The sequence below is a fragment of the Ochlerotatus camptorhynchus genome, unplaced genomic scaffold (genome assembly GCF_037179485.1).
Source record: "Ochlerotatus camptorhynchus isolate MF236.1 unplaced genomic scaffold, CSIRO-AGI_Acam_v1.1 ptg000082l, whole genome shotgun sequence".
NCBI classification, from domain to species: domain Eukaryota; kingdom Metazoa; phylum Arthropoda; class Insecta; order Diptera; family Culicidae; genus Ochlerotatus; species Ochlerotatus camptorhynchus.
Window position 1 is genome coordinate 4086233 of NW_027040572.1, and position 15136 is coordinate 4101368.

The following is a 15136-nucleotide window of genomic DNA, read 5'->3' on the forward strand; positions in this document are numbered from 1 at the left end:
AAGTTCAGGGATTGTTCTGGTAGTCCTAGACCATCCACTGTGAAGGCTCCTTCGAGTTTGAAACACTTGTTGCTGCCCTGTGCAGAAATCTCCATCTGTACTACTCTTGCGTCCGATATCCTCTTTTTCATGCCGCTAGTCCAGTGTATGCAAAGCTGCTCCGTTGCTCCGTCCAGACCTAGAGAATCAGCCAGGGTGCGTTCCACCAAAGTCACTGAGGACCCGTCGTCAAGAAAGGCGAAGGTGTTGACTTCACCATATTTCCCGTAAAGCGTGACAGGAAGTACTCGGAATAGTGTGAGTGGCGCTGACGTCTGGTGGATTGTTACCGTAGCATTCGTCATCTGTTCGGTTGCCCTTGAATCCGCCGATGGCTCGTAGTGCAGCAGGCGATGATGTAACTTCTGGCAACCGTCGACTCCGCAGGCGTCCCCTTTACACGGCCAACGAAGATGTGGCTTCAAACATCGTCGACAAAGTTTGTGCTCCTTCACAATGCTCCAACGATTGTCGAGAGTAAGCCCCTTCAACTTAGAGCACTCATCAGCCTGATGATCTCCCGCATTGCACGCTGGACATTTCTTGAGTTCCTCCGTTTTCTTGCCGCTCGCGTTCAAAAACCGCTCCTTTCCCGCATTCCTATTGCCATTGGTCACCGATGTCGATCCATCTCGCTCCGTAGTGGTGTGCGCATTCACGTAGGCCTTTTTCGCTCTGGTACGGTCATCCTTCGGATGCTTCTGCTGAATACAAGATAGCGTTACGCTGCTGGTTGCAGATGTCACACGGGCCATATACTCGCTGAAGACGTTGAGGTCTACCATCGGAAACTGCTGCTGATACATCGCCCAGTTGAACTTAACGTTCGCTGGCAACTTGTCGACAAGCTCCTGTAGCAATGTGGGATTCGATAGATGCCAGTCCAGTCCAACCGCCTTCAGATGTCCGCACAAATTCTGCACTTCCAATCCGAAATTCACCAGTGTCTCGAACTTGTCCGGTTTTGGAGGGGGAGTAGCTTTAATTTTCGTAACCATGGTGTGCACGATTTGCTCTGGCCGTCCGAACAAAATCTGCAACGTTGACATCACCTGTGGAACCGTAGATGGATGCAGCAAAAAGCTGCTCACTGCGTCTCTTGCGGTTCCCTTTAAGGCACGTTGAAGTCGAAGTAGATTCTCGGAGTCGGAATATCCACAGGCTTCCGAAGAATGTCGATAGCTGCTGATGAAAAGCGGCCAGTCGATGGGATCCCCCGAGAAGATAGGCAACTCCTTCGAAAGTACTTGCCGCGCAGCCAACTGTTGCTGTGTTGGACGAAGCACTTCTTGTTGCAAACCGCCACCGGCGATCAGGGGATTTGATGGACCAGGAAAGTAATCGCCCACCTGAGGCACGCGTGGAGGTAGTGGTGGATGTATTACCGGTATTGAGTTTGGGACGGAGTATGAAGAGCGACCTCCGATTGGAGTCGAAGATATTGAGGGGTGGTAGTCATACATGGGGTAGTTTGGATGAGGGTCTGTATTTATTACGCTAGGAATAGGTGGTGCAGCACTTACCGAACAGGGACTGTTACCAAACCTTCTAATCCCTGGGAATTCCTCCGGTTGCTGCAAAACTGGGTAACCCTGTTGATCTTGGCGAAATTGTGGTGATGGGTGGAGGTCGGGTTGTTTCTTAGGTGCTTGCTGTCGCTGCTGCAGTCGCATCGACTCGAGCTGATTCTTCAGCTGCTGTTCCGCAGCTCGTAGACGATCCAACTCTGCATCACGTCGCTTCGATTCCTGCTGTCGTTGCTCCTCCATGGCGGTCTGTCTTTCAGCCATCTGCTGCAGCTGCTTCCTAGTATCTGCTTCTTGCCTGCGGAGTTGTTCCACGTCCGCATCCTTTTGAAGCTGCAAACACTTAATCTGTTCAACTAGTTCCAGTTCCCGTTTCCTTCGCGTTTCGATGTCCTGCTTGTGACGCAGCTCCAACTCGTTCGATCTCCGGCGATTAACCGTTTCACCTTGCCACTGGTCGTACGGTACCACTGCTCTTCTCGCAAGTTTCGGTACTGTACCAGTACGTGACACGACAGGCTTTGGTTCATCCAGGATATTCCGCAACGATTGAAGGTTCACCATCGAAATGACATCTCCTCCGACAGCGCCATCCAGCTCATTTTCACCGATAGTGATACTACCGGTCGAAAGGTTGATGTCGTTGAAATTAACAGGATCGTTTCGAAGAGGGAAAGGTTCTAGCAGCTTATCCTGAATTGGAGTAGAAGTCCGTTGCTTAACTGGAGCTTCCACCGAATGCGCTGGCGCATGGTGAGTTGGTTCGTCTGGCTTGGACGTCTCTACAACGACGTCGGGACCAATATGGCTGGCTTCATTCACCTGCTCGACGACCCAATCTTCGACCCGTTTCGCTGCTGATCGGTTGGAACGATGACTCCTTATGCTTGAGATTTCGTCTTCCTCTTCTTGTAGAATCAGCAGATCACGCTTTTTGGCAAGATACTGCCGATCGCGCTCGATTTTCTCCTTCGCAGCCCTTTCGTTCATCAGCCGTTCTCGTTCCAGCTGTTCCTGTTGAGCTTCTTCTTGCAACCTTCTTTCTTCCTCCAACAACTCCAGCTCACGAGCTAATCTAACTCTCCTGGCACTGGAAGTGCTAGATTGTCCTGCTACAGAGTTCGGTACAGATGGTGCTGGATTACGTGGGATGCAGGCAAGACACGTAAACACATCTGTGAGTATAGCGTCGTCGCTCATTTTGGCGCATGATAAGTGGTACCATTTGGTACACTTCTTACACTGCAGCCGATGACGTTCAGCGTTGTTCGGGCGGTCACAGCTAGGACAGTCATGTTCTTCCCCGTTATCGATCGCTGACGTCACGCATCCATCCTGAGGTGCCGGTTGGGAAACAATTTTCTCTTCGGAAACAATACCAGTCATTGTCGCCTCTTTCGCATGGTTAGATGCCGAATTGGTAGCACCACTCTTTGCGACGACATTTTTCTTCCGATTAGCCGCAGCCGCAGCCGCATCTGCTGCCATTCGCTGGGCTTTTGTTTGTAAACGCGTCTTTCGCGTCATTCCAAGAACCGTAGTCGGTAAATTCTTGAGAATTTGTTCGCAACGTTAGGGATTCTTGAAGCAAAGTCCTTTTATGGTTCAAGACAGGCTCAAGCTGTAAATTTTATTGATTAATTAACCAGCTTGAATAGTTCAACAAATTCGTACTTACAATTTAGTGCCCAAACAATTCTAGGTGCGAACAATATACGGATCTTTAAGATCTAGTTTTAATCTGTAGGTTTAGTTGTAAATTCAATAGTTTTAAGGTATTTCATAGGAACAAATTAGTAAATAATCTTACGAAATTCGGCTAAGGGTAATTCTTTCTGTCCTCACTCGAGTATTTCACTTCACATACAATATCAACAAATTTCAATCAGACAATAGACAATAGACCTATGTATACTCCCTACATCTGACGTTCGTTCGTTGTACTGGTTGGGTCATCCTTTTGGCTCACTTGTCCGAGGGGCTTGCACGCAACAGTACTTCTAATAGCTGCTATCACCTCATCAGCCGATGTTCTACTATCATCATGCACTACTACGGGGGTGTCAGCGACTCTAGTCATTGCCTCCAGTACGGCAGGCCCATGGGGGCTCACCATGGTTTGGCCAAGATTATGTGAAATTACAAAATGTTGGCCAAGAGCATGGGCCTTTTCAACTGGGGTTATGAGTATGGATGGGTCAACAGAGGAAACCGGAGGGATCGGTCTCGACTTATTTTTCAACATTTTGGTCATCTTCCAAAATGGTTTTGAACAATCTGGGAGAGAGCGAATCTTGTTGGTAAAATCGTTATTTCTGAGTTCCACCATCCTGGCCTGGATAATTTTGGTTTGCCTATTGACATTGGTTTTGAAGTGGGGCAGCCCAGAACGCTGGAACTGCCTACGAATGGTGTTACGGAGCCTGATAAGATCTTTGGTTGGGCTGTCAAGGTTCAGAGTATGAGTCATCTGTCTGGATGCTGGTACGTGTAACTCCCTGGCACGGTTGCGGATCGACTCAACCGGGTGGGAGTGTCCGGACACAGGATGTTGTAGTGGGCTTCCTGCAGATCGTTGTATAAGTTTGTGCCGTTCTGGGTTTGCTGACTATTGCCTCAGGCTTGATGCTTGGCGTTCAGGTCGCAAGCAACAAGACTGGTCGTGGCAAGGGAGGCAAACCCTAATAAAAATAACCATAAACGAACGATAACCCAAATGATTGAACTATTCCACAAATGGTTTGAATGATACCCCGAACACGTCGTTAAGCAAATTAACCATAACATTTTTATTAGGGAAGGTCTTGGAAAAGAAGGCGCCAAGCGTCATCGGAAGGTTCTGCGTGATAACATCCAGGGTATTACAAAGCCTGCCATCCGTCGTCTGGGTCGACGTGGTGGTGTCAAGCGTATTTCCGGTCTGATCTACGAGGAAACCCGAGGTGTGCTGAAGGTGTTCCTAGAAATTATGTTTCGTGATGCCGTCACCTACACTGAACACGCCAAGCGCAAAACCGTCACGGCCATGGTTATCGTCTACACTCTGAAGTGACAGGGACGCACTCTGTACGGTTTCGGAGGTTAAAACTTATCACCACCGTAACAAAACGGCTCTTTTTAGGGCCACCAAGTTCATTTCAGAAAAGAGTTAGAATAGAATTTATATATAGTAACCCATGAGTCACCCATTCAATTTGTCACTAAATACATCAAAATGATACAAAAATCAAATAATTTGTTAGAGAAATAAATTATGTTCTATGTGTAGTCTTATCGGTTATTTAAATTTATTCCGAATCACTTTCATAAACTGAGAAACCCTCATCGTATGCATTCTCCTGCTGCGCAACATCTTCGAAATTGTCCGAACTGTTAAATAATACAGAGCACAGACTTAAAGTACAGAGAGTACAAAAGGAGAGGAGCCAGTGTCGCTACTGGATAGCAAACTACTCATGATACCGGCGTCTTCAAAAAGAAAGGCAATCAAAATTTAATTTTGTGATTGTTTCCCAAACACAGACATCATATTCAAAGAGCATCGTGATTATGCATTGTAGCATTCTCTGTAAATTCCAACTAGTACAGTAAATGCTTTAGTGTCTACACTCCGCGTTGGATAGAGTCAATATTCGAAGCGAGACAAGTGTTGATTGAGAAATTCTGTGCAAATCTTCAAAATGTGTCAACACATGGCTGCTAAATATCTCCGCAATTATAGGAAGCGCGTGAGAGACCAGGAGGCAAGGAAATCTGCGAAACAGATGCGGACTGTTGCTGAAAGCGTTCGAATGTGTCGAGCCAACAAGAAAGCGGTCAAAGATAATGCGTCGCCAACTACTAGTTGGGACTCCCACAGTGCAATTTAGAAAATTGAACGCTAAAATTTATCCTAACATTGCTTTGCATTTTGCATTATCTTTATGTGATTTTTATATGCAACCCTCAATTAGAAGAAACATTTGATAGAATCTTATATTTTCTACACACTTAGATTTTTTTGCCGAGATTGGCACCACCGAGCAAGCTTGGCATTTATTTTTACTGATTTACAAATTTATGCAAGTTAGCCGATCTCGGCAAAATTCCCGTTTGTTAACTGAATCTCGGCAAAATTTTCACTGAGATGCAGCAAAATAGATTGCCGAGCTGCTCGGTGGTGCCCATCTCGGCAACAAATCTAAGTGTGTATGTTTATTGTTTCAAGAAACGTTCGTTTTAAAAGAATGAAATTATTTGATACATTCATTTCTCTCAAAAATTATATTTTTTGCCAATATTACATATTAATTAAGATACATTGTTAAAGAAAATCATTGTTCTCTTAATCTCTTTCTTGTATTACAAATAAAGTATTCAATATTATTTATTAAATTTGATAAAACAGAGGACAGTAGCAGTACTCATTGAAGCGGTAAATTATTCGATAAAACATCACAGAAGCTTCAATTTGCAAAATGAAAGTTTTATCTTCTCAGCGATAATTTGAACCAGTAAACAAATATATAAATATATTTTTAAGAATAATTTGAATTCCAATTCCCGATATTCAACTATCATCACCTTTTCTATAAGGTGATCAAAATATCGGAAGAAGTGTGCAGTACACCAAATCACATGCATGAGGCATGTAACAAATAGTGTGTTGGTGAGTTCTTTGGCGTTAATGTTTCCGAAAAGTTCACTATTTGGCTATAAGCAAATGCAAAGCAAACAAATTTATTGGCAGATTTGGGCAAATTTTGACCTGTTTCATGCTACCGGAAGGTATGCTGGTCACAAATACCATGCCAAACTGATTTCCTGCGCAAGTTATATGAATAAACTCGAATAAACACGAGGTCCAGTGATTATAGTAAAGCTTGCCATAAAAAAAATCACAGTTCAGGGTCATCACAACTTACTACAAAAGAGTTGAGTTATGAAATTCACTTAATTTCAAAATAATATCCGAAACAACAAACTAGAAAACAGAACAAAAATTTCGTAGTCCTACGTCAACAATGCGGTCGTGTCTTGTACACCACCCTCCAACTTTTTAAACTGATTGAACCACCTTGAAGTTTCTCCTTTAACTTTAAATATGAGACAGTAATAATGTATAACGGAAAGTATAACTCGGCTCTGTAAAGTTGTATTCGATTGAGCCTGTACAAATAAAGTAATTATTAAAAATAAAACCACCTTGAAGTTCTCTAAACTTCCCTGAAATGGCCGAATTTTTTTAGGACTCAGATCTTATTATCCAGCAGTCTTTTCATAAATCTTCCCCGAAATCCTCAGTATTTGCGTTCATTCCTCGGATCTGCTTTGAAATTTCTAAAAAATGTCGCTGATGCTCTACATAGACTTTCCTGACGTTTGTGAAAAGCACAAGTATTAGTGCAGAACTCGGGGTAAATAGTGCAAGTATTAGTGCAAGAAAACCTTTGAATTTACCCAAAGTTCTGCACTAATACATGTGCAATTCACAAACGTCAGAGAAGTCTATTGATGCTATTGATCGATTCTTCTCATCGACTCTCTCTTTCGTTAATAACTTGGCTGCATGCATATTTCGGGTTATTGAAGTTAGATAGAGTCGATGAAGAGGTTCGATCAATGTAGATTGGTCTATTTGAGCTTAATAGAGCAAAAATTAAATTTTGAACCACCCTACTATAGGGTAAACGCACCAATAGTGGAAGTACGTTAGTGCAATGTGTTCCTATAGTGGCTTATGGAGTCTCCATACGCCTCTATAGGAACACATTGCACTAACGAACCATTAGGGTAGATGTACCAGTTATGGTAATACGTTCCTATTATGGTGTGTTCCAATTATGGCTTATGGGAATTCCATAGGCCATAATTGGAACACACCATAATAGGAACGTATGACCATAACTGGTACACTCACCCTAGTTATTATTCGCGTTAAATCAGCGATTGACGTGTTTGTTTACAAATATGTACAATTACGCCCAAATCACAAATCACTCCGGTCCGGTGTTATTAATTGAGAGCTTTCTATGCCAATGCATGATTTTGTTTGTATATTGTGTGGTAACCCTAATAAGAATTGTATGGTTAATTTGCTTAACGACATGTTCGGGGTATCATCCAAACCATTTATGGAATAGTTCAACAATTTGAGTTATCGTTCGTTTATGGTAATTTTTATTAGGTAAGCACTCTATGCCCATAGAAATCCATTTCCAACCCGAAAGATTTTTTCCTCTAACGAACCGGGAGTCATACCCGCCAGCTCCGGCTATCTAAGGCGCTCCAATCTAAAATCGACTCTGTTCCATCGTTGGCCAAAAAAAAAATTAAGAAACCTTCAATTTTAAATTTTCGTAATTAAAGCACAATGGGAGCACACCGGTCCAAAATAGCAGTCATAACCCTACTTAATGTTATGGCAATCTGTACCACCCCAGACTGATAAGAGAAGATGCATCCAAACCATTACAACAGGATTGTTTTCGTTTGAACACGCTCCTATCAGTCGATAGGAGTGATCGGTCGATCGAACACCATGCTCTCGAACGTTAATACTGCGCTGTCGGGTTTTGTTCGCGCCAACAATGGCCTACGGTTTATTCAGGATCGCAACTGCGTCTTACGTCGGGAGGAACAGTTATCCAAAGCCAAAGTAAAGTTAATCTCCGGTGGAGGAAGTGGCCATGAACCGGCCCACAATGGCTACGTCGGTAAGGGCATGCTGGACGGTGCCGTTTGCGGTGATGTGTTCTGTTCCCCATCGGCTACGTCGATCTTCGATTGTCTTCGAATGGTGGCCAAGCCAGACGAGAGTGTTTTGTTCGTCGTCAACAACTACACCGGCGATCGATTGAATTTCGGGCTGGCAGTTGAACGGGCTCGGTTACAGTACGGGTACGAGAATTTGCAGATCCTGCTGAATGATGATGACTGCTCTATCATGGAATCGATGACGAAAAAGTCGGTCGGGAAGCGAGGATTGGCTGGATGTGTTTTGCTGATAAAAATATTGGGAGCGATGGCTGAGCTTGGTCATTCGATGGATGAGCTAATTCGGTTCGGCGAGGGATTACTGCGGGAAGGCTACATAGCAACGTTTGGCTTCACTTTTGATGTGATTGATGGCAAATTGCATAACGTCGAGCTGGGGAAGGGACTCCACGGTGAACCAGGCGTGTACAAAATGGATGTGTGCAATGGCTTTGAATCGATCCTACACTTTGCGCTGGATAGAATAGCTGGAAAAATTGCGCCCTACACTGACACTGATGTAGTAGTGTTTGTCAACAATCTCGGAGGAACATCTGAATTCATCATGGGTGTTTTCATGAGTACATTATTAAAAATGTTGATGAATGATTACAATATCAAACGCGTTTATGTGGGAAATTTTTTCACATCTCTGAACCAGTCTGGATTGTCGATCACACTGCTCAACCTCAAATACTCCGACAAATTGTTGGAATACTTGGACTACGAAGTACAAGTGGCGTCACCGTTGTTCGGAGGACTCCAATCTTATGATCTAGCGCCATCAGAGGTACTGAACTTCGATGATCGTCTAGAGTCTAAAGTCACAGGCATAGCCCACGAATACAAGTTATGTTTCGCCGAATCCAGCCAGCCCATGATCAGGAAAATTTTGAAGAATATTGCCAATTCACTGCTCTCCAGCCGGGATTTGCTCAATACCTACGATAAAGAGTGTGGCGACGGTGACACAGGAAACACCATCGCCAACGGAGCAGAGGCTCTACTTGCTAGTATTGACTCGAAGCTGGAATTGCTCCATCCGGCCAAGTTGCTCCAGGATATCAGCATGATCATGCAGCTTAGCATTGGAGGTACCTCTGGAGCCATCTACAGTTTATTCTTCCAGGCTGCCTCGAAAGCGTTTGCAGAAGCGGACAATGACCCGAAAGTTACCATCAAACACTGGCTGTGGGCCCTAACCTATGGAAACGATGCCATCGTACAGTACGCCTTAACCGAGGTTGGTGATCGTACCATGCTGGATGCATTGAGAAACGGGGAATTCCAGCTGCGAGATTCGCTTCTGCAAAATCTTCCGACGTTGATTAGTGTCGAAAAGTTTGCCAGAGCGTGTAGAATGGAAGCCGCAGCAACCAGAAAAATGGTACCGAAATCGGGACGAGCTTCGTACTGTGCGACGGCAACGGGAAAAAGCGACTTCGAGTACCCGGATCCGGGAGCGCATGCCGTTGCTATTTGGGCATGGGCTCTGTACGAAGGTTTCAAGGAAAATTGTACAGAATGAAAAAAGGTTACAGAAGCGGTTCAAACAGACCGTTGGTTTAGTTTGTTGTTTCTAATAAAGATAAAATTTAGTAACCAATTGGAATTAATAAGTTCAATATTTTTTTCTTTGAAAAGCGATAGGTAGTTACGAGAGAAAAAATCCACCATGAATTTTAGCAGCAAAAGCGTTGCCTAAAACACTGTGCAACAAGGTTTTCTAGGACTGAGAACATTCACTTTATTTGACTTTCTCGTGGTCCCCTGAGTAATTTTGTGGTACCGCCCTCTTTATGAATTTTGGTATGTTGTCCCGATGTCGGTCGTATACTGCCTAACTAAAGCATGTTACGACATTGTCGTCGAAGAGTTTTTTTTTAGAAAATTACTTGAGGATTAGAACATTTGAAAACGGTATCTCATTGTCTTAACCCTCGTTTGGGTGATTTTTCAAATTGGGTGCCCCCCTAAAAATCTAGAATTCATGGAAATTCACTTTAAAAAACCATAATATGTGCAAGTATGTTGATATTTCCTTTAAGTGATTATTTTAACAAGGATGAAAACACTCTAAATCCGATGATCATACTTTATTGTTATATTATTCATTTTAATAATGTTACCGGTCAAACCTGATTATAAGAATAACACGACCTTCTAGGACTGAGAAAATTCACCATTTTTGACTTTCTTGTTGTCCTCTGATTAAAAGTCCAGAACATACTTATACCCTAACACGACCTAATTTTTTAGTACCACCCTCTATATGAATTTTGGTATGTTGTCCCGATGATGGTCGTATGCTGCCTAAGTAAAGCATGCTACGATATTGACAAATCAAAGTTGGCACTCGTGGAGAATAGATGAACTATGAAAGTGATGATGGTTCCAAAATTTTACACGGTGAGGTATACGAGTTTAATCTAAAAATGCCTTTATTTTACAAATGGAGCATTTTATTTAAATCTGGTTAATGCTACGTTAGTAGAAAACTTAAGGACTACTAATATATAATAATATAAATTCGATATAAATTCTCAGTACAACCATTACACATACTATTATTGCTTATTTTGGTGATTGTTCTTACAAAGTACTCACTCAATGATCTAAAACTATGGGAAATGTTCAATAAAACCAAAATTGCAACTCTTAATTACTCGGCTTCAAATAAGTTCCAGCATTATTCAACAGAGATACCAATTTGTTTCCTGCATACCAAGCTTCAAATGGTGCAGCAATCTGAAGGAATCTTTCCGTGTTCATCGGATTCGGTGCTCAATTGTTTTTCGAGTTGATCGAGATAGCAATACAGGAAATGGATTTTCAGGGACATGTGCACATTTATATCGTTGAACGCGATTATCATACTCTCAATAATTAATAGGAATCTTGGAGACCGATTTATTTTTATGAATTGATTTATTTGTACAGGCTCAATCGAATAAACTTTACAGAGCCAAGCTATCATTTTCGTTATACATACTTAATCCTTATCTTAAATCTACATTAATAAAATTCCACACATTTTTATTGACGAATTTCCATATGGAATTCCACATGATTTTCATGTGACCACACATAAACAGAATCCACCCAGAAGCACACATGAAATTTATGAGTCAAATGAATAGTATGTGTGGTTACACATGGTCTTTATGTGTACAATATTAAGTATGTGTCTGACACATAAATATCATTTGTTGATCACATTGCAAAAATTCATGTGTGGGACACATAAAAACAATCTTTGAAATTTTATCAGTGTAGAGTTACAGGGATTGAACCGAATACTCGCGGTCGTCTCGAGGTTAGAGGAGATTTACAATTTTATGATTGGGGAGAGGGAGGAGGAGATTTCACTATTTCTAAAACATGAACTTATTTATATTCAACTTGTTATCAGCTGTATAATTTTACAATTATTACCAAAAAAAAAATTTAAAAAAACCAAACACACAAAATACAAAATGGAGACCGATTTGTTCCGAAACAATTATGAATCACATCTTCAACGCATCTCCAGGCACCTTGTTCCTTTGGCAAAAGATTGTTTTCGTAGACTGTACTCTTCTCTAACTTCCTGATATCCGGGCCATTAAGTATTCCTGCCGAACGAATAAAATTAAGATTATTCTATCATATACACGGACAGAAAATTGTTTGCATTGAACCAAACAAAACTTTAGTTGTATTTAAACAAACAATTCCGGTTGAAATTATATTGCATTTTGTTGTTTCAATAATACTTATTCATATAAATTCAAAGTAGGATTCTTTTTGTTTTAATAAGCCACTTTTCAACTGCAACTATTGTAAAAATAACTATATTCTATTATTAATCCAACAACAGTTCATTTTAATTTAGCATTTATTTGCTGTGTCCATTCCCCGGGTCATGAATGCAAAAATAACTACCAACCATTCCCTCGTTTTCACCCGGACAAAAGTGTAAACAATAACAAAACTTGTGAATTTCGGGAAATAAGTGCAAAATTTCCGAAAATCTTGAGACTTGAGCTAAGTATTTAAGTATGCTGCAGTTCAAGCTGCAGTTGCTAAATATAATCAATTTTCTGTTTTTTTCCTTGATTTTTTTTTTCATCGATCTTGTTTTCCGTACTGAGTACCAATGCTCCTGACGCCAGGAAGGCAGCTCCCACACCTGGACCGTACATATCGACCCATCAACTAATTAACCGGGGACCAACGGCTTTACTTCCCTTCCGAAGGATGATCAGTGAAAAAGATAACAAAACATAAAAAAATGCCATATTATTTCCGGAGTGATTTGAGATTTGGGCGTAATTGCATTTGTAAACAAATACGTCAATCACCGATTTCTCGCGAATAAAAGCTCAATCTCGAAAAGTATTAACACTATGCGGTAGAGGAATGATTCCTCTATCATTTGGTATAGTTTGTTTGTGAGATTGAGCTTTTATTCAAAAGAAATCAGTGATTGACGTGTTTGTTTCAAAAGCAATTACACCCAAATCTCAAATCACCCCGGATTTTTTAATCAATAAACATATTTTTATTTCTACTGCGTGAATTTTCAGACTTCATAAAATAAATATGATTGAATCAACAAGAAATCTCTTTTAAAAACAAACATATTTTTATTGTTGACCCAGCTGCCAAATTTGACAGCTTACGTCAAAACCATGAAAGCTCTTGTAAATTCGAAAAGATTTTCTTTTTGATTTAACAATCCATGGGTTTTGAGGAACAAAAATACTGGATTGTTGAAACAATAATGATTTCTTTTTACAGCCAAAACAAAATGAAATTCTTATTGATTTTACGTCAAATATTATTACGTTTAAAATATTTTTTTCTGCGTGTAGATATTTACTTGCTACCTTTTTTTAAGTTTAGCTGGTCTTAGTTTATGGAACCTGTCAGGCAAACATTGTTTGCTTGTCCAATGACTTAATAGATGAAGAGCTATGAGTGTGTTTGTTCATTTCCTTTAAATTCCGTTATAATTGCTTATCTTTTGACAGATACGCGAATTTCGTCTACTACTTGATTGAATTTCGTCTACTGCTACTACTACTTGAAATAAACCAAAACACTCAAAGCTCTTCATAAAGGGATTCCGTTAAGAGGTTCAACAAATTTAAAAAATTATTAAATAAAGTTTTTAACTTTCACTAGCTGATATGAAGGGGAAGAAGCAAGATTGAGTCTCTGGGAACGAGTGGTGGGTAGATTACATTAGATTTCCTTAGCTGGTGTTGTCCACGCATTTTCCAATCAGTTTTCAGTAAACGACCATCATCGGGACAACACACCAAAGTTCATAAAGATGGCGGTACCAAAAAATTAGGACGTGTTAGGATATAAGTATGTTCTAGACTTTTACTCAGGGGACAACAAGAAGGTCAAATATGGTAAATTTTCTCAGTCCTAGAAAGTTGTGTTATTCTTATAATCTGAAGAATTTAATCTACCCGATTAACATCATCGGATTTAGAGTGTTTTCATTCTTTTGGGTTGTTAAAATAATTACTTTAAGGAAATCTCAAAAAACCAGCACTTACTATGGGTTTTATTTTACATGAATTCTAGATTTTTAGGGTGGTACCCAATTTGAAAAATCACCCATGGTATTAGCAACAATCAATACGAAACTAACGATTTTAAATTGGCTCACCACTTTAGTGAGTGAATCAAAACAAACATTGCGTAGTACTAGAATTTCAACTAGAATTGGGTACGTTAATCGTTTGCTTGGGACCAATAGGCTAGTCAAGTAGTGAGCCAATTTAAAATCGTTAGCTTCGTATTGATTGTTGGTATTAGCATAGAGGTAACTCTAAGACTAGAAGGTCCCGAAGAAACGTGCTCAACTTTTTGGCTCAGCTCTGGTACTCTCTCGGTCCCAAACTAATCGATGCACCCCTCGAAACATAGGAAAATCCACGAACCGCTCATTTTATCTGTCAAACTTTCATAGCGATTCAAAACAAACATTGCGTAGTACTAGAATTTCAACTAGAATTGGGTACGTTAATCGTTTGCTTGGAACCAATAGGCTAGTCAAGTAGTGAGCCAATTTTAAAATCGTTAGTTTCGTATTGATTGTTGGTATTAGCAACAATCAATACGAAACTAACGATTTTAAATTGGCTCACCACTTTAGTAGCCTATTGGTCCCAAGCAAACGATTAACGTACCCTATTCTAGTTGAAATTCTATTACTACACAATGTTTGTTTTGATTCGCTATGAAAGTTTGACAGCTAACATCAGGGGTGTGTGGATTCATGCAGAACATGCAGGGGTGAGTGAAACAGCTTGGGACTGCTTGGGACCGTTGTTCTGGTACTGAGTGAGCCAAAAATAATAATGATTTTCTTCGGGACCCAGTGGTCTTAGAGTTACCTCTATGGTATTAGGATGTCTTCCATTTGGTGAATTTTCACTTAAGGCCCAAGCGCAATGACAGCCGTAGCGGAACGGCAGCGGCAGCGGAAAAGCCCGATCTGAGTAAGCCTACTTGTCGGATTGAAAACTAGTTAGAACAAAATCGACTTCGGTTAGGCATCTTGATGTCATTTGTGACAACTGTCAAACTTTCTGTTTCCGTTCCGCTTCCGCCTATATTACGTTTGGGCCTTTAGGGTTGATGCATATATTATGTCACGCTCAAAGGGGGCGTGGGGGTCTAAGATTTTGTGACAAGCAATGCATTAGGTATAAGAAAAACGTCACGATAGGGGGGGGGGGGGTAAATTTCTCCTCGATTTAGCGTGACATAATTAATGCATGGGCCCTTACATTTGACAGATGGAAAATATTCAAATAAACCTGCTACTCCAC

At 41.1% G+C, this 15136-nt stretch overlaps 1 protein-coding gene across 1 annotated transcript in view; it reads left to right on the plus strand.

Annotated features, from left to right (window-relative positions):
• Positions 1 to 8059: 8059 nt before the first annotated feature.
• Positions 8060 to 15136, plus strand: part of LOC135698125 (triokinase/FMN cyclase-like) — a 54726-nt gene continuing 47649 nt past the window's right edge. The window contains exon 1 of the mRNA XM_065218010.1: positions 8060 to 9834. Coding sequence (XP_065074082.1) covers positions 8086 to 9828 — 1743 coding nt within the window. The 5' untranslated portion in view covers positions 8060 to 8085 and the 3' untranslated portion in view covers positions 9829 to 9834. The remainder of the gene's footprint in view (positions 9835 to 15136) is intronic.